The 23,731-nt window shown below is 58.2% G+C and overlaps 1 protein-coding gene across 1 annotated transcript; it reads left to right on the forward strand.

Moving 5' to 3' along the window:
• The first annotated feature begins 5,206 nt into the window (after window positions 1–5,206).
• LOC126037198 (adenylate cyclase type 10-like) lies at window positions 5,207–23,231 on the forward strand. Its single transcript, XM_049797463.1, has 24 exons — window positions 5,207–5,329; window positions 5,447–5,555; window positions 5,859–5,963; window positions 7,082–7,120; window positions 7,770–7,913; window positions 8,645–8,850; window positions 9,295–9,381; window positions 10,358–10,549; window positions 10,664–10,785; window positions 11,423–11,499; window positions 11,809–11,998; window positions 12,910–12,962; window positions 14,365–14,518; window positions 15,237–15,429; window positions 15,957–16,043; window positions 16,542–16,825; window positions 17,450–17,586; window positions 18,474–18,590; window positions 19,648–19,902; window positions 20,600–20,938; window positions 21,741–21,955; window positions 22,338–22,445; window positions 22,603–22,781; window positions 23,054–23,231. The coding sequence occupies exons 1-24, from the start codon at window positions 5,207–5,209 to the stop codon at window positions 23,229–23,231; spliced, it is 3,693 nt and encodes a 1,230-aa protein (XP_049653420.1).
• Window positions 23,232–23,731: the final 500 nt, after the last annotated feature.

Here is a 23,731-nt window from a genome sequence, read left to right on the forward strand (position 1 = left end):
GCCGGCTACTGCTGCTCCCTGTCTTTCCCCCGCTAAAGGGGAGGGGTTCCCAGGGTTTAGGGGGTGTCACGTCCCAACTTCTCAGGACCATGACTCGGGTTTGCCGATTCCCACGTCAGGATTAAGGTGAAACAACACCAGGGATCCTTTAACTCCCAAAACTCAACTTCTCTTCGCTCACCACAAGAATTGGCATGCTCACCGCAAGAATTCGTATGCTCACAACAAAAATTGGCATGAAACTATGTTGGCAAACTGTCTAACGTGTGATAACCATACATCACCAAAGATACGCTACAGGCCTTGCTTCTTTGGGAATCGCTTCAGGGAAGACAACGAGGAGAGCCCTCCCGTTGAGTCACGAGGTTCAGAGCAGACCCCCTTGCTTTCTAGGCTCCTTCTCCGAGAGGAGCCTAGGGGCGGCTGGATCTGCTCTTAGTCCCAGACTTGGTCAACTGTTTATGCCTAAAGTGATGAGATGTAGGCATCATGGAAAAGGAGAGGGGGCAGGAGGGAGGGGAGGGAGAGGGAGAGAGAAGATGATTTCACCAGTCCTGGGTCCAGCACTGGTTCAGTCAGCCGAGGGGTCCAGTCAGCTGAGAGGTCCCCTAGCAGTGGGCTTGCACAGCTGGGGCTTCCGTGTGTGTGTCCTTTTATCATCCTTGCCCCCTCCTTTGGGTGGGCACTCAAGCTCCTTACGCTAATTAGGTAGCCTTTGGGAAATAGGTCTGTGGGCTTGGGGGTTGTTGGGGGAGTAACTTCCCCTTGCCTGCAGATGTGATCTTTTGCCATGCACAGTGAGCTGCCCTGCTCAGCACATCAAGAGCAGCATATCAGAACAGGGAGCTGTGCCCCCTCTAGCATGCCCTCCCCTCCCTCTCCTGTTGCTGATGGGGTGCTGATGGGCTGCTTTTCACCTGTGGTTCCTTGCTGGGCAGAGTTCCTTGTTATGCCCTTAAGCAGAACTTGCCCCACCACAATGTTTGAGACATTAACTTTTTCAGTCCCTCACAGGGGGTCCCAGGTTTGGGGTCCCCAGGGTTTGAGGGTCCCAGGTTTGGGGGTTTCCAGGGCTGAGGGATCCCCAGGCTTTGGGGGCTCTGGAATTTGGGGGCTCTAGGGGTCTGGGTGTCTCAATCCTCGGGGAGTGCCTGGGGTTTAGGGGGCCCCGGTGTTTGGGGAGGCTGGGTCGGGGGAGTTGCAGCATTCCCAGAGTTTGGGGCTCCCATGTTTGGGCGTCCTGGACTTGGGGGTTCCTTGGTTGGGGGTCGCTGGGGTTCGGAAGTCCCGGGTTTGGGAGTTCCCAGGCTTGGGGGTCACCACCTTCAGGATCCACAGAAGCAGCACCATCTAGGTGGTTTCTTACTAATCCTGTAACGGAAGAAATACATCGTTCTTCTTTGGTGTGGTGTGCCAGCTTTGTGGAGTTACCCTCCAGCACCCATCTCTGCGCAGACATGAAAGAAGCCAATTTCTCAGCTCTGCGCGTAAGACTGGCTTATTGCGCACCGGGTACCGACCCCCGCTTGTGGGACAACACATCTGCAAGTACGGTACTGACCCAGATACGAAACAGAGGGTGCCAGTTAATCCCAGGTGCCACATACGCTGCACCTTCTTCCATCGCCTCCTCTCCATGAATTGTTTTCCAGTCTCTCCCACCTCCTCCCAGCTCAGATACCTGCACTCTGGCTCAGGGCTGGCGACCCTCGGGGCAGCAGCAGGAGCTGCTCTGACCCTGGTGCTGGGGTTGTCCCTGGGGCTGAGCACTCGGGCCCAGGGCTGGTGAGCTGGGCCATGACAGGGCCCAGGGCTGATGAGGTCTCCCCCAGGCCCGTCCACACTGCGAGACCACCTGCCCCTGCAACTGTAACTGTAACCAACCGCAACTGTAACTGCCCCTGGTCCCCCCCTCGCCCCGGCTGCCCCACCCCGTCTCTCCCCCATTTCTCCTCAGGCCACTGGGCCTCTGCCCCCCCCGGCCCCACCCCAGGTCGGCAGTGACTGACAGGCCAACACCGGCTCCGCTGATTGGCTCAGCCGTGGCCAATGGCACAGCAGGGGCAGCCCGGGCCTCTCCTCACAGAGCTGCCCTGCACCAGCTGCCCCCGCCTCAGCGCAGCTGCGCCTCAGCCAGCCGGGACACTGGGCCTGCGGAGAGACGGCCTTCGAGAGGGGCCATTTCACCTGGAGCTGTTCTCTCAGCAGCGCAAGGTGTGTGCGCAGGTCTGCCCTCCCTCAGAACCTCCCCGGTCTGCTCGTGGGGTCTGGGCCTGCTCAGGGAGGGAGGGAGGGGAGGGAACAGGAGAGGGCAGGAGGGGATCTGCTCTGGATTGGCAAGTCTTTCCCAAAATGCGGGTCGGTCTGTGCTCCAGCCACAGCCCCGGGCAGGAGGAGCTGCATGACGGGAGCCGCTGGCCTCGGCCAGGCCTGCACCTGGCAGGAGACAGGGCTCTGGGCCCGGTCACACTGCCCACGTTGAGCCCAGCACCCAGGGCCTTCGTCAGGCCTCACCTTCCCCTGGGGCTGAGGAGGAGAGACACCCTGTCCTGGCGTGGCGCGGGGCATCCTCCTGCGGCCAGAAGGAAGGACAGAGCCCTGTCACTCTCCCCACAGGGGCTGACCACCGTCCTTCCCTTCTGTCCCTGGGGCTCCCCAGTGCTGGCAAGGCCCTGCGGGGCTTCAGGGCCAAGCAAACGCTGGGGCCCCGAGGGCTCCTGGGGCAGCTTTGGGCATCTCTGAAGCTGAGGCGTGGCTGCCCCTTTGCTTCTGCAGATGCAGTTATCTGCTACCCGCTTCATGATCCGAACCGTTCCTTCGTCGTGGCACGTGGACTGGACAGATGCCACGTCCCTGTTAGTCTGGGAGGACTTCAGGGAAACAAGGAAGTTGCAGCATGCACCCAGGTAGGAGGACAGTGGAAAGGAGCCCTGACAAGGTTTTTCTGCTGTTTCAGAGCTGAACTCAGACGTTTGTGTGCATCCCAGCACCAAAGTCTGCTTTTTTTCCCTCCAAGCTGCACAGCTTTTTGCCAGCAAAAGCGAGTCGGCCCGAGCTGGTCTGTGGGGTAACTTGGCTCCTTCCATTTTGCGTTGCATGCCTACACTTTTCCTTTTTTCCACCAATGTCTTCCTTTCAACCCCCTTCCCCCCAAGTTCCATCCTCTTTCAAAGGTGATTCTGATTTCAGTTTCTAGACAGATCACGGAGCAGGTAGACACAGGATGTAAGCATGGACTGGTCTCTACCTTCGGAGCTGTAGGCTGAGCTGGTTTACCTTTACAGGCTAGATAGATAGGGGCTACGGGCAGAGTTTCTGTTTTGCTCATTAGTACTCCTTTTGGGGCCCTGTGACAGTAAGTTTGTCTGCCGGCAGATCCGCAGCAGTTAAAACTGACACTGAAAGAGTTTCAAGGACGGATGCTGTTCTGTGTGTTTCATTTTGGGTACCCATTTCATTGAGCTAGAATTATTCCTTTGCAGTTAGGTGACGGCGATCTTCTTGCACTGGTCTTTTCTTTCTGGAGCGCATCCTGATGTCCTTTGTCATCCAGAGCTTTCCCCTCTGCTGCCAAGAAGAGCGATGGTCGTGATGAGGACTAAATCCTGTGAGTAACGATTTCTTCAAGTCTGATTATGAAGGTGCCAAGCCTCGTTTTGGGGGTCCAAAGGCTTCACTTCAGGCCCAAAGCCTCATGTTTAGCTTCCAACGCCTCTTTCTTAGGGACGAAATCCTCCTTGTCATGGGCCATAGGCTCGTTTTCAGGATTCGGCCTGCAATTTTGAGGGCCCAAAGCCTCATGTTGAGCATCCAGAGACCCATTTTTAGGGTGCAAAGCCTTAGGTGTTGGTACCAAAGCATCATGTGAGGGCCCCAAACCTAATTTCAGGGTTCAGAGCCTCATTTTCATTTGTAAAGCACCATTTCTAGGGCCCAAAGCCCCATTCTTAAGGCCTTGACCCTCCTTCAGAGAGTCGAAACCCGCCTTTCACAGCTCTAAGCCTCAAATGTTGTGCCCAAAGGCCTGTATTTGGCATCAGAGCTTCCTTTCGGGGGGCCATAGAGGAACCAATAGGTTCACCTTGTTGTCAGGGTCCAAAGCGTATTCGTAGCATCTCCCCCATTCTTTGCAGTGACAAAGGCTGCTTCTGAGGGCTGAAATCCTCATTTGGAGGGTCCAAACCTGTCTTTCATTACCCATGGCCTTTTTTGAAGAAGCCACAGTTTCATTTTTAGGATCCTGTGGTGGTGTTTATGTCACTGCCGATAGGGCAGGCCCAGGAACCTGGCTTGTGCAGATGCTTGTGATGTCACTTGTGGCCCAGTTCCTCTGCCGGAGAGGGCAGAGGCTGAGCGGCCTCAGGAGAAACAGGCGAGAGATGGGCCGGGGGCAGCTGGGGCAAGGGAGGGAGCAGGGCCAGGACCAGGACCAGGGGTGCTACGTGCACAGGAACAGGTATCTCATTTTTATAGAGCAGCATCATGTTTAGGATCCAGCCAGTTGCTTTGAGGCTCCAAGCTGCATCCTGAGTTTCCAAGCCCTCATTTTTATGCTCCAAACCCCTCTTTTAGGGCCCAAAGCTTCAGGTTTAGAGTCCAAAGCTTCAATTCTAGGGTCGGAAACCTCCTTTTTATGGTCCAAAGCCTCATTTTTAGGGTCCAAGCCTCATTCATCAGTTCCAAGCCCCACTCTTCAGGTGCAAAGACTCTTTTTGAGGGCCCAGAGCATCATTCTGAAGGCCCAAAGTCTGATGTGGAAGGGCCAGAGCCTCCGTTGTAGAGGCCCAAGCCTTATTTACAGTGTGCAAAGGCTCATTTTCAGGCCCCAACCCCCAGTTTTTAGCTTCCAAAGTCTCCTTTTTAGGATCCAGTCTGCAATCCGGAGGGTTCAAATGCTCATTTGGAGGGCCCAAAGCCTCATTTTAGGGGCCAAGCTCCTCGTTTAGGGTACGAAGCCTCATTTGGAGCCTCCAAAGACCCATTCTTAGGGTGCAAGGCCTTAGTTAGGTAGCTGCAAATTCAGCGACGGGTCGCTGCACGAGCCTCCCTTCGGCACTGTCCTCCAAGAAGTGGGGCGGCGCTGGCTGCCTCCGAGTCATTGGCTCAGCGTCAAGGAGGGAGACTGGGTCACGGCGGCAGCTGCTCGGCAGGCGATGACATACAGACGATGTCGCTGTTAGCTGATTGTGTTGCTTGAGGACAGATGATGGGTAAGCAAGTGATAACCTACGGAGGAGGTCACTGCCAGATGATTGTGAGCACCGCCATGAGGGCAGAGGGCCAGTCCCGCACAGAGGCCCCGGGCTCACTGTGCAACTCGCACTGTGTGGTGAGGTCCTCGTCCTCCCAGCTGGGCACGGCCATCTTCTCCTGAGGTACCCCGTGTGCCACAGGGCGCTGATGATGGCTTCTGCCTGGGAGAGGAACCGTTCGTTACCACTCACAGCTGGAGAAAGCAGCAGCTTTTCTCCCCAGTCTCATTGCTGAGGACTACCTCAAGATTATCAGTCCCGTTCAGGCTGTCCAAGGAGTGCTGCTCTTTGCGGATATTTCAGGTGGGGTGAGCAGGGAGGAGCAACCACGGACACGAGCCTTTTTGGGACACGCTAGGCCCTTTGGAGCCCTGCCCCGGCTCCTCAGACAGAGTGGCCACCTTGTCACTGCTGAGGTGTTCTGCTGGGATGCCCAAAGAGAGGGGGACGGGTTATGTTGGGCGGTCAACCACTGCCACCACCAGCACTGAGCCAGCGCGTGGGAAGGTGTGACCTACAGGTTCTCGGGCCGGGCAGCATGGAACTGGCTGCCAGGTCCTTTGTCCCACGTGGGCATTTCCTGACTTCTGGGTGTCCCTGTTACAGGTTTCACTGCTTTGACAGAGAAGTTCATCCAGAGGGCCGGCCCAGACAGAGGCACTGATGAGCTGGCGCAAACCCTCAATTCCTGCCTGTGTGACATTTTGGAGGGTAAGAGCCGTGCTGCGGGACTGTCTGCCATCGGGCCGTGAGGCTGCTCATGGAGGGTGGGGGTAGACATGCTGGGCAGCCTGGTCCTGCCTCCTTGCAAGGGCTGGGGCTTTCTGTGGCCTGCAGGAACAGCAAGAGCAGCCAGGGTCTCCCGGTGAGTCAAGACGGGCGCAGGTCCTTTCTGCTCCCCCCCTGTGGCTGAGGAGGCACCCGCTTTCTCAGCAGCTTCCTCTGTGCTTCTGGCATGAACACCCGGCTCAGTGATGCATTAGTGCCCAGAGCAGGCTGGGGGCATCCAGCAAGTGCCAGCGCACAAGTGACCCGAGGATGCTGGCGCTGATATATGTGTGCCTGTGACACCCTCGCGGGCGCCTTTTCACAGGGGACGTCTTGACCCTTCTAAGCTGACCGTGAGCACATTGGTGGCCACCTCTTTGGCAGCCCCTGTAGAGCAAAGCAAGAGAGTCCTCAAAGACGATGAAGGGTCTGGAGCATCTCTCCTATGAGGAAAGGCTGAGAGAGCTGGGACTGTTTAGCCTAGAGAAGAGGAGGCTTGGGGGGTGATCTTAGTAATGTGTCTAAAACCTGAAGGGAGGGTGCAACGAGGACAGAGCCAGGCTCTTTCCAGTGCTGCCCAGTGTCAGGAGCAGAGGCCACGCCCCAGGCATGTACTGAAACCCAGGATGTTCCCTCTGTACGTCAAGAAAGGCTTTTTGACTGTGAGGGTGGCCGAGCGCTGGCACAGGTTGCCCAGGCAGCTTGTGGAGTCTCCCTCCTTAGAGCTATTAAAAAATGATCTAGCCACCGTCCTGGGCAGCTGGCTCTGTGCAGCCCTGCTTGAGCAGCAGGGTTGGACCAGATGGACCCCAGAGGTCCCTTCCAGCCTCCACCTTTCTGAGATCTGGTGGCAGCTCGCAGGCCTGCCTCCGTGCCTGCTGTGCACGTAGCAGGGCTGTGGCCCCTGTGAGCCCGGGAGGCAGGCCAGAGTGGTGCTTTCCTGGGCTGTGCCCCACGGTGCACCCTCACCTGGGTGCTCCTCTCGGGGCGGAGGGGCTTGCTCTGTGGCTTCTGGAAGAAGGTGTCCACATGACTCTTCCTTTCCTTCTCTCTGTCCGCAGAGGTGCTGACTTTTGGAGGAGACATCTTTAAGTTTGCTGGTATGTACTTAGGACGACGATGCCCACGTGTGCTGACCTGCAGCATTTACCTGTTGTGGCGGCCATTTGCTGTGCTCTGCTTCTCAAGAGGCTCTGTGTAGCACCTTGAGGCGGCGTCCTGGCCACTCACGCAGCCCCCGTGCAGTGCCCTTTCTCCAGGCTTCTCTTTCTCCCGGGGCCTGCCTGCCTCCGGTTTGGCTTTGGCAAGGGCTGTTGTCTCCCTCATTCTGCCCCTGCTGGTAGGACCCTGGGCTGGGGGTGGGGGGACAAGGAAGCACTGAGAGGAGGAGACCCCCGAGAAAGCGCAGCCAAAGGTGTGTGTCGGGGTGGTGGTGAGGGGCGGGGAGGCCCTGGTGATGGCGGAGCTCGGGCTGCCAGGCTGCGAGGGCAGGACGAGGCCCTGGTGTGCTGCAGCTGCAGAGGAGCGCTCGGGGCAGGGGGTGCCAGCGCTGCCGGCTGTCGGCTGCTGTGGCTGGCCCGGGAGAGGAGAGGTGTGCCGGTGCCCAGGGTTTGGCCCTCCAGGACGATGCCCTCCCACAGGCCCATCTTCCTCAGCGCGTCGGCCGGTTTCTGCTGTCCCTGCCACTGAGCGCAGGTCGGGGAGAGTCAGGTCTCAGCAGAGCCTTTCCCTTTCCCTCACTTTCCCCAGGGGATGCTGTGCTGGTGCTGTGGAGAGCACCACCCCGGGAGCTGGCTAAGACCATCAGCCTGGTGCTGCAGTGTAGCCGGCAGATCCAGAGGAAGTATGGGAAGCGTGACACGCACGTGGGTCAGAAGATCCAGCTGAAGATAGGTACGGGCGCCGTGGCACGGGGTGCTTCTCGCTGGCAGGGAATGGGGGGATCCGTCCTGGGGCTAGTGCCAAAGGAAAGCATCTCCTGCGAGCATTTAAGGGGCCAGCTGTAGTCTGGGCGGGGATGGGAGACCAGGCCTGCTGGGTTTGCGTGCATTTGCAGATGCAGAGGAAGCTTAAAGGCAAAGCGGGCGTCAGATCAAGTATTAGGGTCCTCAAATGTCTGATTTAGCACAAATGTCTGTGGGAGGTAGTTATCTTTCCATTTTTTCGGGGGGGAGGGGGCAGCTTTGCATCCTTTGCCCTGCTGGATTCTCCCCTGCCTCTCACAAAGAGCAAAGGGGAGCTGCTTTGCACATGGCTCTGGGAAGGGCTTTGGCAGGCTGTCATGGGTGTTGTCAAGCAGACAGCTACAACCTGCCTGCACGTTAGCAGAGCAGGCAGTGATCAAGCCCGCCTGGTTTGCTGGGCTTCTGGGCAGGCTGCTGGGCTTCTGGGCAGGCAGCTGGCTAAGACACCCGGCACTCTCAACACACTGTCTGTTTCTAGACACCCGTTTCAGGGACCTGTGTCAGTATGCCCCTGAGTAGGATGGAGGATGCCCTCCCTTTCCATAACGCCAGCCTCCCCACTGGGCTTCAGATTAGGTTCTGAACAGCTGAGATGCTGGGGGCTGTAGAGCTCAAAATCTTCCCTGTGTCAGTGCTGCTTCTCCCTCTCTTTCTCACCAGGGATCTCTGCAGGGCCCGTGGACCTCCTGGTAGTCGGAGACAGGAGGCGGCAGTACTTCTTGATCTGTGGCGAGGCCCTGGATGAAGTTTGTGAGGCGGAAGAGCTTGCGAATGCAGGTGAAGTAATCCTCTCAGCCACCTCCTGGGAGCTCTGTGAGCAGCACCGGCTCAGGACCAGGCGCCTTGCAGGCAAAAGAGCTGTGAAGGTAGGTGGGTGGCATGGCCTGTAGAGCCATTTTGAGGACCCAGACCTGGACATGAAGGAGGGAGGTGTCAGAAGGCTGAGGAGCTGGATGTGGAGAGAGTTGGAGCTGTGGAAGTGGGTGGGCAGCTGAAGCTCTTGTCCTTCCCTCTCAGGGGTAACAGTGGTCTGGGCTTGCTTGGTTTGAGGGGTCGGGAGGCACTGGGAGGGTTTTGGCCCCACCAGCCATGTCCTCTGTGGGTCATGGCGCTGTTGCTGACAGCTGGGGGATGCTTGGGTGATGCCTGCCCAGCTCCGGTGCTTCTGAGGAAGCACTGCTGTCCCATCCAGCCAGGTGGGCTTGTTCTCCCCTTTTCTGGGCAGTGACGGTGGAGGGCAGGCTTTGTCCCCTGGGACTCCTGGGGAGGCCAGTGGCAGTGCCTTCACGCCGTGTGTCTCCAGGTTACAGGCATGGATCCGATGTCTTGGTCAGAACGCCAAGACGCTTTACGCAAGCTTGTACGACACCCAAGGAGCCACCGCTTGGAAGGGGAAGGTGAGTGCCAACTTCACCTTGTTCGCGGCTTGCCTGGAAAGGTGGGGCCTGGCTGCTTCAGGGGCCAGAGAGGAACCACCTGCGCCCTCTTCCTCCTTTCGGCTGGCACTCGTGCTTTTGGCCCTCGCGTGCATCAGCTGGGGCGGTGGCTGCTGCTGCCTTCTCCCTCCAGGGGACAGCACTGCCGTGAGCATCTGGAGGTGGCAACATGAGCAAAGGCAGAAGACTCTTTCTCCCCCGTTTCCCGTGCCAGCCCCTGCTTTCCAACACCTCGTAGTCCTGTCCTCCCAGCGACCACCTGCTTTTTCTCTCCTCAGGTGCCATGAGACCTGCTCTTCTCCTGCCCGGTGGCGCTAATGCGTACGACGTGCTTAGCAAGTACATGTCAGGAGCTGCTCTCGGGAAGGTACGTCCAGGCCACCACTGCTGGGGGCTGCATTTTTGGAGGGCAGAGGAAGTGGTGCATTGCAGAGATGGAGTTCTCACGAGAACAGACAAAGAGAAGGAAACGCACCCTGAGAAGACAGCGCGGGGAAACTGAGCCAGGGGGCACTGGTGCCGCACCATTGCGTGTGTTGTCCTCAGAGAGATACGGGTGGTGGGCGGCAGACTTCTGTCTGCCTGTCTTTTCTGGGGGTATGGTTCTGGATGCGCCGGGGTGGTGGTGGTGGGATAAAGGGGAGGTTGCACTGAAGTCCCCAGAGCATCCCTGCGGGTCGCCCCTCGTGTCCACACCCGTCCCAGGATGGGGTGGTACCGGAGCACCTTTCTCTCCTTTGTCATTTGCGTTAATGATTCGGTATCTGCCTGCCACAGGCTGGGCAGCCTGCCCGCCATGTGCACTGAGAGAAGGATTCAGCCCTTCCTCGGGGAGTACCTGCTATTGCCAGTATGCCTGCTCTCCCTCGGTGTCTGGTATGGGCAGTAAGCCCCCGGGAGAGCAGGCTGGTGAAGCCATCCTGCTCTTGTCTTCCAGCTTGATGACAGAGTGCCGCTGGACCTCTTCTCTGAGCTACGGCCGGTCACCAGCCTCTTCGTCCAACTGCAGTTGACTGCAGGAATCAGCACAGTGGACATCCGCACCCTCATCCACGATGCCAGCAGGAAGATGCTAGAAATCCTCTGTCCTCACAAAGGCAAAATCAACAAAATCGTCCTGTTTGATAAGGTGAGTGTGTGGGAGCAATCGCTTCCCCCCACCCTGAGGGGGTGGGCGGTGAGGAAGAGGGAGAGGCTCCCTCTTAGGCATTGTAGCAAGATGTGCTGCATCCGTCCTTGGCAGGGCTGCATGTTCCTCTGCGTGTTTGGCCTCAGTGGAGAAAAGCTGCCCTACGAGAGCATTCACGCCTTGCAGAGTGCTATTCAGATCTTCAATTCCTGCTCCACGATGCTCATGGAAGTAGAGTGAGTGTGTGGTGGGGGTGCGTGCTGCTTGGGATGGCGCAAGGGGGCTTCCCAGAAAGAGACGTGTCTTCTAGCTTGCTCTGCCTTGTCCCTGGCAGGAAGGAGGCAGTGCCCTGAGAGGTGGCAGGCAAGCCCCGGACTTAGCCCTCGGCAGCCAGGCGGAGTCCCGCCAAGCACACCCTGCTAGCCACCGTGCTGGAACGAACCCTTGCAAGGGCAAGAGGCTCCTTGGTGCCAGAGGCAGGCCCTTCTGGGCGACTGGCCCATGAACAGGGATGGGGTCCAGCCACCTGATCTCAGGTTGCTGCCATCGCAGGCAGTGACATCGCGGGTGCCTTCTTCCCTCCCTCTTTGCTCATGAGAGGGCTGTGGCCTTCTGCAGGTTGCAGCTCAGGGAAAGTGGCCTCAGGGGAAGTGTCCAAAACATCCCACATGCGCTCTACCCCTGTCCTTTGTCCCTTGCAACGTGGGTATGTTGCGCCCCTGAGCTCTCCACGTCCCCAGGACCCGCGCTGGCAGGACAGGATGGCAGGTGGCCCAGGCTAGCGCCGAGGGGAGATGCGGGAAGGGATGAATCTGGGCGGGCAGGACTGCGCCTGGGGCGCTGCTGAAGCTGCACTGTTTCCCTGTGTGCCAGGGCAGTGTCTGTTGCAGTTACCAGTGGGATGGTGTTCTGCGGAGTCACCGGCCACCCTCTGAGGCATGAATACACAGGTAGGAGGCGTGTGTCTGAGGCGCGGGAGGCTGGCGTGGGCCTGCTTAAGCATAGCACTCTGGAAGAGGAAGGCGGGCTGGGAGAGGGCTTTCCCAGCAGCCGGTCAGGAGCGGCCCGGGCAGTGCGGGTCCTGGCCCGTGGCAGGAGAACGGGCTCTGTGGCCGTTTGTTCCCCTGGGTTCTGCTGATCCCGCTGTGGGGTTGGCCTGTGCTGGAGGTGAGGCAGCCGTTGGCCTGGAAGGGCGCCACGGGGCTGGTCGCACGGGTACGTCAACGCACGCTCTCGCACGCTCGCTCTCTCTCTGGCAGTCGTTGGCCAGAAGGTGAATTTGGCAGCCCGGATGATGGTGCACTACCCTGGGCTGGTGTCCTGTGATGCAGTGACCTACGCCTCCTCTCGGCTGCCCCCTTACTACTTCAAGGAGCTGCCGGAGAAAAAGATGAAAGGCCTCAGTCATCCTGGCACTCTCTATCAATATGTGGGGATCACCAAGAAGAGGTGAGTGACCTCCGAGAGGGCTGGACGAGGGGATTGTGGCATCAAGGGTGCAGCCTTGGCCAGCAAAGAGGAATTAGGCAGAGAGAGACCAAGCTGGTCTCCCTTGCCTGTGGCTGAGACGGTCAGAAGCCCTGGTGCGGGAGGCTTTTTGCCTCTCTCCCCTGCTGTCTCCTGCTGCTAAGAGAGCGGGAGTGAAGCCCCAGGGATGGGGAAGGTTAGTCTGTCTTGGCAGACACAACCTGGCCTTGCAGGCTCTGTCCAAATGGCTTTCAGCTGTGCTTGCTCCACCACATGCCCTGGTAATGCTGACCCAAGGAGGTTTTTGGGACAAGCCGCTTCCGAGCAGGAAGCTTTGGGCCAGCCTGGTTCCCATGGGGAAATGTGGACCGTGGGGACACCCTTCCTCATGTCGTCCTGCTGAAACCTCAGCTTTTCCTCTGGGCCAGGATTTGACCTTCGCTTTGGATGACGGTTTGAACGTTAACATTGCCATCTCTTGGAAACTCCAGGAGGAGTTGAGCCAAAGGTGCTAGGTGCTTGGCATCCCAGCCCGTTCAGTGACACAAGTCCTCCTTTCCAAGACACTTGTTTCTCTTGGCCAGCGTGTGCTAGCCAACAGCACACCCTGGCTCCTTTCACGTGTCTGCAGCGTCTCTTGGTTTGGCCTCTGGTGGTGGCCTCTGGATACGTTCTGCTGTTCTGCCATGGCCGTTGGGCTTCTTTATGCTTGAAGCTGTCCTAGCGTGCAGCTTGAACTTTGGGTGGGGGTGCATACAGGGGAAAACATGCTGCCCGAAAGACAAGCAGGTGCACGAGGAGCACATCCTGCCCCTCCATGCCAGGCTGCTTCTCTGTGTCCCCTGGCTTCTCACCAGCTAATTGACTGGTGTTTTCTTTTCCCCTGCTTCTAGCATATTTGGCATGGGTCTTGCCAAGAAGAGGTCAGAGTACGCCCCCTTACTGGGTAGGTGGAGAATGCCTTGCTCTTCTGAAGCCCAGTTTCTTCCCCTTGGTAACTTTTAGCGCCACGCTGGGGCGGGAGAAGCTTTTGCCAGGGATGGTGTTGCTGCAGAGGCCCTAAGGAAGTGCGGCCTCTCTCGGCCCCTACTTGGTTGACCTCTTTGGGGTGGAAAGCAGGGTGAGGCGCCTGGTGCTGCCTTGCCCTGCTCCAGACCTGGTACGAAGGTACCTTTCAGCTAGGGAGCTGCTCACGCCTGGGGGCTAAACTGATCCCGGTCTTTGGGATCAGGAAAGCGATTGCCTTCTGCCAGTCTGACGGAGAGTTCCGGTGGTGGGTTCTCCCCCTTGTACTCCTCAGAGATCCTTTCTTGGCAGCATCTGGGCGTAGACATGGCAATGTCAGGACCCACGGGGTGCCTTTAATCCCTCGGTGTCTTGCTGGAGGTTTTGGGCCCTGTTACAGGTTAACCCCGGGAGGCAGCTCAGCCCCACAGAGCCACTCGCTCCCCCCAGCGGGATGGGGAAGAGAATCGCACAGCTTAATAGGTAGAGCAAAAGCTGCGCAAGCATGCAAGGCCAAATCAGGCATTCGTTCCCTGCTTCCCATGGGCAGGCAGGTGTCTAGCCATTTCCAGGAAAGCGGGGCTGCATCGTGCGTAACGGTGACTTGGGAAGACAAACGCCGTAACTCCAAACGTCCCCCCTTCCTCCCTCTTTCCCCCAGCTCTTCTTGCCAAGCACCGCATCATATGGTACGGAATAGGCCTTTGGGCAGTTGGGGTCAGCTGTCGTGGCTGTCGTGCCCCCTCCCAGCTTCTTGCGTGCCCCCAGCCTGCTCGCTGGCGGGGCGGCGTCAGAAATGGTAAAGGCCTTGACGCTGTGCAAGCGCTCTTCAGCAATAACCAAAACATCGTTGTGTTATCAACGCCCATGTCTGGTCACAAATCCAAACCATAGCACCATAGGAGCTATCACTGAAGAAAATTCACTCTAGCCCAGCCAAAAGACACTGAAGATGCTGCCTCAGCTCCCAGGAAGTGCCCTGTGGCTCATGCTACAGCGAGGAGATGCTGCAGCGACTCGCATCATCTCTTCCAGTCTTGTGCTGGATCGCTGCGGGGAGTTGCACGGGGCCGGCTGAACCTCTGTGTCTGTGGGAGGGCAGAGGGTGGCGGGACGGGGAAGAAGGCATGGAAGCTGCACTGTGGGGCAGGCGGGCCGGCTGCCGCTCTGGGGAAGGCAGAGGTAAAAAAGCTGGGATGAGTGGGCAGGAAGGAGGCCTGGCTGTAGGCAGGCTGGTGGAAGTGGTGGCAGGACAGGGAACTGCGGTGGAGGGTGCCAGCCAAAGTGGCATCTCTCTGCTTTTCAGCACGCCCAGCAGCTGGTTTTCTTGTTTGTCTTCACAGGTCGGGAGAAGGAGATTGACCGCTTTGGCAGCTGCTTGAAAGCCTATGAGGACTTAGGACAAAGCCACATCCTGGCGTTTGAGGGCACGATGGGCTCCGGAAAGAGCCACTTACTTACCGAACTGGCCTATTTAGGCCAGGCTGCTGGCCACAGGTACAGGTTTTTGACCTCTAGCTTTGGGATGCTGCCCCTGCCCATCACCTGGCAGCCATAGAACAGTCCGTCCCCTCTGCTGGTGCGCCTGGTCCTTGGACTGCAGCCTCCCGAGAAGGCCTCCTGGAGACTCTCCCTAGGAGCACCTGCATGCTCTGCTCCCGCCTCTACACCTCTGGGGAGTTGGAGGTGGCTTCTTGAGCCGTGGCCTTTCCTCCTTCACCTCTGGGCCAGGCACAGATAGAAGGAAAGAGCCCGAGCCCAATGCTTTTCATCTGACTCGAGATGCAACAGACAGCAGGGTGGCCTGTCTCGGAAGCCCTGCTTGCCCTCTGCTCCTTCCCAGAAGGAGCACTGGGTCAGAAAAGCCTTCCTGTGGTTTGGGAGTCAGGCTGCTAAGGTCTGGAGCCCAAAGGCAAACCCACCACTTGCTCCATCCTTGCCCCTTAGCCCCGTGAGTTCCTCTGCAGGGGGGACGTAGCGAGACCTGGGCCGGTGCTGTGGAGACACAAGAGTCTGGAGCCGGCTCTCCCAGTGGCTTGGCAGCAATTGCCCCTCTGTGCCCTTTCTCGTATGAGGAGTGAAAAGCTTGGCCTCCTCTGGGAAGCACTTTGAGACGAGTGGCTGACGAGCACCCCCCCAAGGGCATCTGCACCCCTTTTGTCTTAGAAGGCTTGGGCTGTTGGGGATCTCAGTCCCCTTTGCTTTTGCACGGCAGGGTAGTTGCCATGGAACTGCTAGAGGCCAACGTGAGGCAGTCCTTCTCTGCCATCCGTACGCTGATGGCCAGGGCCCTGGGCCTCCAGGACAGTGAACCGTGCGGTGCCAGGCAGTGCACGCTGCAGACAAAGCTCCGAGGGACAATTGAAGAGAGCAGCTTTTGTCTCCTCAGTGACATTTTCCTTGTCGAGGTGAGAGCAAGAGGCGTCTCTGGCCCTGGAGAAGGCCTTCTCATGAGCTTTTCGGGGTCTGATGTTGTGTGGGCGCGCTGCTGGGAGTGCCTGAGCTCGGGGGTGGGAATCGTGGGGGTGGTAGCACAGGTTTCCCATTCCTGGGCCCTGGGGGGCTCCCTTTCTGGGGTGAGTTCATGTCCTGCGCTGCATCTGGCGGTGCCTGGTGCCTTGTTCAGCACCTTGGAAGTGGCACTGGAGAGAGGCTGGTGCTGGGCGAGTGGTCTGCTCCAGCCAGCCCAAGCTTCCTACAGGCAGAGAACCAGCTCTTCAGCCCACCCCCAAGCCCCAGCTCTGCCAGCGACCCTCAGCAGAGGGCCTCTGCTTTGGGCTCCAGGTGTAGCCCCCACTGTGGCTCCTTGCACCTGTGCTGGGGAGAGCTAAGGTGCTGAGGCCAGCAGGGGCAGTTTGCTCTGCGGTCTTGCTTGGTGGGTTCATGTGCCTAGCCCCGGAGCGATGCTTCTGCCTGACTGTGCTTTTCTGGCCAGTTTCCCGTTTCGGACAAGGTTCGCGAGATGCGTGGAATTGAAAGAAAAAAGGAGTTGCACTCGACTTGGGCAAAAGTGCTGGAGAAGGTGAGCCTTTCTCCTTCCTTCCTCCCTTCCTCCCTTCCTCCCTTCCAACCTTCCAACCTTCCTTCCTTCCTCCTGGGTCAGAGAAGGAAAACAAGCCTGCTGGCTGCAGACTCTGCACCACAGCAGTGTGAGTGCATGGGAGGACCACACGCCCGGGCCATCGCCCTTTGGGGCCTGAGAAACCCCCCACCCCCACGTCCCCCCTCCTCCACGCAGCCCCACAAACACACCCCATAGCTTTCCTCCCGTCGAGTGTACCCTGGACAAGGAGCAATGGCTTCTGCATTCCCTTGCCCAAGCTGCCTCCTTCTGCAGGTCAGGTGGTGTTAGGTGTGACCTTAAAATCTCAAAGAAATTGAGTCAGTAAGCTTCTGAGCAGGGAAGCAGCTGGGGAGAGACTTCAGAGCATCCTCTCAAGAGACAGAGGCTCAGTCTCCTCCCCTGCAAGACACTTGGGATTCCACTGGATTGTCCTCAGAACATCCTGCTTTTTTTCAGTCCATTGGAGGAGAATTTGGCATTTTCGTCATCGACAATGCCCATTTCATCGACCCTGCCTCCTGGAGTATCATGTCACCCGTGCTCCGAAATGTCTCCTACTTCATGGTCATGAGCTTGGCGCCGGGCTACCCAAGGACAGAGGGCTTTTGCAAAGCTGCAGCAGACAGCACAATGTCCCAGAAAATCACCTATCTTCATCTGGATGAGCTGAAACCTTCAGCTGTGGTGCAGGAGGTCTGCCAGAACCTTAGAGTAGACAGCATCTCCAGGGATCTAGCGAGGTAAGTTTGAGGCAGGGGAGCTCCTCCTGAGGGCTTGAACCTATGCAGACCACGGGCGGGAATCAGCCCCCCCGGAAAGGGAGCGCAGGGCCACTAGAAGCATCACCGACTCTAGCGAGTACTCTAGGAGGTGGGTTGCTTGTTATGCCTTGTCCTGGCAGGCGTGAGCTGAGAGCGGGCCACTGCCGAGACACAGAGCGTGGGAAGTGTCAGCCCTTCGCGGCTGCACAGAGAGGAAGGGAGGAAGAGTCCCGAGCCCAAGTGTGGCTGGGCTGTGAAAAGGCCTTGGTCTAGGTGGCCAGGCTGTGGGGGAGATTCCCTGGGACAGAGGCCTGCCCTGCTGCCAGAGAGGATCTAGGCTCCTGAGGAGGGGAAAGGCAGGGCTCGCTGCTCTGCGCTTTGGCCGTTGGCCGCAATTCTTTTCCCACGGACTTCAGCGAAGGCCGGAGGTTCGGGGGGGCCCAAAAGCCCAAGCCAGCAGAGGACTGTCCCATTCAAAGGCGAGGTGCAGCTGTGACAAAGATGCTGGCTACCCTGTATTGCCCAAGTGACTCGCTGCCCACCTGAACCGTGTTTCACTTTACTCCTCTTGTGGTGGTCACTGCCGCGTCTGCTCCTGTCCAGGTTCCTGATCCAAAGAAGCTCGGGGATCCCGTATTACTGCAAGGAGCTGCTGGGCTGCCTTCTTTGCAACAACATGCTCTTGTTCCGCACCCGGAGGCGGGGTGGAAAAGCAGAAGACAACTGGGAGAGCCTGATCAGTAAGCACCTTTGCTGCTGACTAGCGAGTTGCTGTGGCGCATTCTCCGCAGCACAGTCTTGCCCCATCGTTCCCCCGTTGATCTGGGCAGAGTCAGATCTTGCAGCAGTGCAGAACGTGGTCTGGCGGAGGCGTGGGCTCCTGCGTGCCTTGCTGTTGGGACAGCCAAAGCAGGGGCTGGCGAGTTGTGGTGGCTTGGAGGGGCCTAAATTCTTGGGGGGGTGCGGGGGGGATTGGGGGTCTAAAACACGGGGGAAATGGTTCCAGAGCACATGTGTTTCTGGTGTTTCTTAGGCATTCTAATGGGCACGTAATTTACCCTGGCCCAACGCCAGCTCACTTGAGAACAAACCCCAGCTTGAGGCGAGGGACGGGCCTGGGAAACTTGAATTCAAACCCATAAATCCCCACAAGGGTGTGGTAACGGAAGAAAACGGTGGCAATGCCGCCGAGAGCGCCATGCCAGCCAGAGTGCTGTGGCCTTGGGAGCAGCCGGGGCTGATGCTGCATTTTGCATGATCACTGGCAATTTCCCTGGCTGCGGAGGTAGCCCTGTCGAAGGCAGCAATGCTGCTGCTTTCTGTCGCGGGGCATTCAGTTGCCCCCTAGGCACTCCAGAAGCTTTGACTGAGGGGCTGTTTGGGAAAGCTGGTCTGAAGGCAGAACACCTGCCTGTTCTGGGAGGGCTATGCAAAGAAATGCTTGCAGTGGGAACCTGTTTTGCTGTGCTTAATGACCACGTTCAGCGCGTGCAGGTCTGTGCGCTTGCACTGGACCATGTGAAGTGGGACTTGTCCCATCTCAGGTGAATTTTGAAACGTTTGCAAGCCGCAAGTGACTTTGCAAATTGCCTTAGTCGTGTTCTCTTGCTCCACCCAGCTTCTGCAGTTGAGGCTTCACCCCTCACAGCAACCTCGAGCTCCAGCGCGGGGAACGATGGCACGGTCTGCTTCATCAGACCAGACGTGAACCCGGAGAACACGGTGCTGCCCACCACCTTGAAAGGTGAGGGACCGAGAGCCGCTCTGCCGGCTCGCGGCTGTGCTGGGGCCCCTTCGCGGGGCATTGGCTAGAGGGAGGCTGGGCATTTGTGTGCTGCAGAGTCACCCTCTCAGCTTGGGGGCTCTGCTGGGAAGGTGGCTCCAGTGCAACCAGGAACAGGCCTGGGGTTGCGGGCAGCCATTTACCCCTCCTGGGTGTGAACCAGCTGTGAGCCTGCTGGCTGCTTTCCAGCAGCAGGTAGGAGAGAAAAGGCTATTGGTGCAACACTAGAATGGCTCCCTTTTCTCACAGAAGCAAATCCTTTGCTGGGAAAAGTCTTTGACTTGCCGCTGACTCAGCTGTGATCGCGACTTTGCCCTCGCTATTCTCTTTTTAAGCTCCCCAGCTAATGGCGCTCTCAAGGCACTTAATCCAAACCAGATCCGTTGTTTTTTTCTGTGAATTGGCACGGAAATCCCCCCATACCAGGAGAGCGGGATGGGGGAGCTGTCAACGACTGTCCCTCCTCTCTAGCCATAGCCATTTGTATGAACCTCGAAGAAACGTCATGCTAAAGCATTCCTGCTATTACGTTGTTCTGTCCCATCCCTGCGCGCCGCCCCCCCGCCCAAAAAAAAAAACAAAAAAAAAAACAAACCCCAAACAAAAGGCATATTATTTTCTGGCCAAGTTAAGAGAGGCATTGTGGGGAGCTCTGAGTCCAGCTCTGCTGTGGGGAAGGTTCTCTGTTTTCTGTGTGCGCTGTTGGGCAAAACCCTACTCCAGATCTGGTAGGGCGCATCATGGACGCATGTACCTGCTGGATCCTGCCCTCCTCACCCCAGGGGGGCGAGCGTCTGTTTGAGCGTCTCGCTCTTCCCCAGGCCTTGTGGCCTGCGATTCCAACAGGTGTGGAGCCATTTTGAAGACGCCTGCCCTGGGTTGCAATTGCCCAGCAGGTGCGGTGCCGAGGAGAAGAGGCCAAAGTCTACCCCATTTCATGTGTTGAGACTTTCCAGCCTCTCCAGCCTCAGCATGGGGAACAGGCAAGAGAGAAAGAGGTGTTGCTTCTTTTTGACAGAGATTGCGCTGGCCCAGCTGGACCGGATAAAGCCACTGAAGCAGACGGTTTTGAAGTTGGCAGCTGTCATCGGGCCAGTGTTTACCACCCAGCTGCTGTCACACATCCTTCCTCATGGCATCAGGCACGAGATGAATTGCTTGTTGGACATGCTGGTGAGCGACAACATCCTTAAGTGGCTGAAAACCACAGAGGTGCCAGAAGATGTCCGAGATCCTACCAAGGGGCCAGGCAGCTCTCGGCAGGCAGAGAGTGGTAAGTGGTAGCAGTGAAGAGGCCAAGGGAGCTCCCAGCTGTGTCCTGGTGGGGCTCGCCGGGGCACGGTGCACTTCCCCCCTCTGCCCCAGTAATGGCTGGGTGGAGCTCAGGCAGGCATGGCGGTTCGGGATGGCTTGTTCAAAGATCTTACAAGTCAATCTCAAAGAACGCTAGCGTTGCGCTGGAGGGAAGCTCCCACCAGCTGTCCCAAGTGCCTCTGCTCCTCTGCCTTCAAGTGCCGCTTGTAGCGCAGGCACGGGAGGGCATGTGCAATCACCGATATCCTCTCCCAGCTGCCTGCGGCATCCGCATCAAAGGTGGCCTCCAAAGTGCCCCAGGGCCTTTGAGAGGCTTTTATTCAGCTTTGATTCCCCTGTGGCGCAGCAGGGGAAGCTCAGGAGGCTGGGGACTGCCTTGCCAGGAGCGGAGAGAAAGCACTGGCCGGGGCTTGCTTCGGCTGGCGGCAACATCCCCAGCTCCTGTCTGGAGCACAGCTGAGCACTGTGTCCCCCGGGCTGTGCTAGCATCAGCAAGGCAAGGCGGGCCCTTTTGCCTCATCCTGCAAGGCTCGGTGTGCAGCAGCGCTGGTTTGCCGCTAAGGATGCTCACCAAGGCATGACTTTCATGCCCCGGCTGGGACGGCCCTGAGCCCTGGCCCCAGCTCAGGCTGATGCAAAGGCCCTTTGCCCTGCAGGTGTGGAGAGACCCTCTCTGAGCAAGAAGACCACGGAGCGGCAGTCTGGCGTGCTGGTCTTCTGTGTCCCACTGCTGCGGGAGGCTGCCTACGAGCTGTGGCCCGAGAGACAGCGGGTCGCCTTGCACCGCAAGTGCGCCGCCTTCCTGGAGCGGCACGCGCACAAATGCAAGAGCTGCAGCCAAGGGGACTTTGTTGCCTTCCACCGCTTCACTGTCACCAGCAGCCAGGAGGGAGGGAGCAGTCAGGGCCCTGCTGAGCAGGGCGACCCTCACAGCTGGGAGGCCTTGGTGCTCGCAGGAGAACAGCTGAAGAGGGATAGGACTCATGCCCCTGAGGGTATGCTGTGCACCATGCTTCACAGCCTGGGCCCTCCAGGACCCCAGGGGGGGCTGTGCTGGGGATGGGGTGGGAGGACATCTGCTAGGGACGAGCCCAGGAGGTGAGGATGGCCACTGCAGACTTTCCGCAGTGTGTCGCGACCCTTGCAAGGATCCTTGCGATCCCCAGCCCGCTGGGAGAGGGAGAGTAGTTCTTCCCCCGCGGTATGTGAGGAGGTGTCTAACCCCCTGTTTTCTTTCCTGATGCTGCAGGTGCTCTGCAGCAGCAGCAGGCTTTCCTGGAGGAGGATTTTGGGTGAGCAGACACGGTTTTGATGATTTTGGAAGGCAGTGAGCTCAGGGTGTCCAGAGGAGACAAAGGAAGCGCCGCCATTTGGCTGCCGGTTGTGACTGCAGCTTAGGGAAGAGGCTTTCTGTGGGGTGGGAGGTGGGAGGAGGTGGCCGTGGAGGTGAGGGAGGGCTTGAGGAAGCCTGTGGTCTCAGAGCGATCATCGCACTACACTGGAGCAGCCCTTGCTTTCCAGTTCCTACAGAGTAGCACTGCAAAATCTGCAGGGGAAAACCTGCCCCGGGGACTCGGGTGGTTTGCCTGTGGGAAGAGGTGACAGAAAGCCCAGCTTGTCTCTTTCTCCCTACCTACAAAGCACCTGTACGGGTCGTACGTGCCCGTGGCCTCGTGCTCTGCTTTGAAAAAGGGCTTTTGATGCCATCTCTGTGGGGAGAAAGAGCAGTACAGGTGATGCCTGTGTATTCTTTGCTCTCTTCTTCTCCTGGGAACCGTCCTCTGACTAGTGTGGCAGGACGGTTTCTGGCAAAGAGGGAACAGACAGCTGAGCTGCCCAGCAAGACCGACAGAAAGCACAGCGGTACATGCTCATGTGAATGCAAAGCCATCGTGGAATCGGTGCTTGTGCCTTTGGCTCGCCACTACGTGGCGATGGGCGATGCTGCCAGAGCCTTCTACTACCTTCTGGAGTCTGCGGCTGCCTACCTGCATGTCTCCAACAGCTACATGGTGAGTTGCCCTGCTTGCCAGCACGCACTGTGCACAGAGGCCTGCCTGCCTGCCTGGCCGCTGCACTCGGGCATGCCTTTGCGGGACCTTGGAAGGGAAATGCTGGGGTCAGACCCTGACTTTTTCCTCTGGTTTGCCTCTTCTGCGGCAAGAGACACAAGGCACTGTGCCCTTAGCACGGGGGGCATTAGCTGGGAGGCAGTCTGAAGGATCACTGGTGCCTGTCTGTGCTCTGAGACAGTGTGACTGTGTTTGGGCGGGCGTCACCAGGGGGAGAAACAGGCCCTCTTAAGACAGATGCCAGAGGCAATGACGAGGGAGGACAAGGCTGGCCATGGGCTCTGCACCCACGCTCACCTGCTCTCTGTGTGCTTGCGCAAAGGCCCTCATGAAGCTGAACGAAGCGGAGGTCCTGAGGAACTCGCTAGAGGAGAAAGCAGATGTGATAGCCTGCTTTGAAGAGGCCACCTTCTTCAGCCTCAAAGGGGAGGTAAGAGACGGGCAGGTCTGGAGGGATCTCCCGGGGGACGGAGCTGGATGCCTCCCGCGGTTGCAGGGGATATCCCTGGCATCTCCAGCCACTTGGAGATTCCTGCAGTCTCCTGGGCAACTAGTCCATATCAGGATGCTTCCCTTTTCCTCTGCAGGTCTGCTGGCATATGGGGCACATGAAGCTGGCAAAGAAAATGCTCAGGGAGGCTTTGAGCCTGCTCGGAAGACAATTCCCCCGGACCTCCATTGGAGCCTTTGTCAAGTCTCAGGTGGAAAAGTTGCCGTGTGCCTCTTCTGTTTCCAGAAGAGTATCCTCCCTTCCGCAGGAGGCCCGGTAAGAAGCAGAACTGAGAAGCCAGGGGAGGAAGAGCCATTTCCCACCTGGTCCCAGGCATCCCGGCCCAACCTGCCTAGGCTTGAGGCCACCCTGAACCTGACACATAGGCCTTAGCAGGACCGAGGCAGTAAGGAGCCACGTGCGGGTAGACCAGGGGACGGCAGAGCCCCACACTCCCTCCCTCCTTGCACCCTGCTTTCCCCCGGCCCTGTCCATTTAGCACTGCACAGCTAGAGCCTCTGGGCCAAGCAGTTTCTCTCGTGTGGCAGGAGGAAGAGGCTAGCCTGGCTGCTGCGGCAGAGCTGCTGTCTTTCCTTACTGGAGCACCTCTTCAGCCTGGAGGGCACTTCCAGTGGACGGACGTTCTCCCGCCTGGCAGCGCGCATGAAGGCCAACACGGACAGGGCAGCGGACTCCTATCGGGCAGCAGACTCCTGCCACAGATAGACTTACGCCCAGAAGGGTGGCAATGAAGTTACCTCATTAAACAGCTCCGTCATTATGACCTTTGGAGTCGGGCCTTTCTTTCTTTCTTTCTGCGGCACGGAATGGTACGCTGTCTTATCGTTTCTGTTGATGGCTACTGCGGCGGCTCCATCAGTGATGGCTACAGCTCTCTCGCAGGCCCTTGTGCAGGCTCCTGATGGAAGACGCTTCTGATTTGAGGTCGCATTAAAACCAGAGGCCTCTAAAACCCGAGCCCTCTCTGTTGTTCTTGCTCCTCACCACCTACGTACGGGCAGCCGGCTACTGCTGCTCCCTGTCTTTCCCCCGCTAAAGGGGAGGGGTTCCCAGGGTTTAGGGGGTGTCACGTCCCAACTTCTCAGGACCATGACTCGGGTTTGCCGATTCCCACGTCAGGATTAAGGTGAAACAACACCAGGGATCCTTTAACTCCCAAAACTCAACTTCTCTTCGCTCACCACAAGAATTGGCATGCTCACCGC

The sequence above is a fragment of the Accipiter gentilis genome, unplaced genomic scaffold (assembly GCF_929443795.1).
Source record: "Accipiter gentilis unplaced genomic scaffold, bAccGen1.1, whole genome shotgun sequence".
Lineage (NCBI taxonomy): Eukaryota > Metazoa > Chordata > Aves > Accipitriformes > Accipitridae > Astur > Astur gentilis.

Bases quoted from the DNA above. Each gene is read 5' to 3' on its own strand.
- LOC126037198 (XM_049797463.1), top strand. From the start codon at position 5,207: ATGGGTAAGCAAGTGATAACCTACGGAGGAGGTCACTGCCAGATGATT. The intron at 12,963-14,364 runs GTAGGTGGAGAA...TTGTCTTCACAG, and splicing joins AGAGTACGCCCCCTTACTGG to GTCGGGAGAAGGAGATTGAC. The intron at 16,826-17,449 runs GTAAGTTTGAGG...GCTCCTGTCCAG, and splicing joins ATCTCCAGGGATCTAGCGAG to GTTCCTGATCCAAAGAAGCT.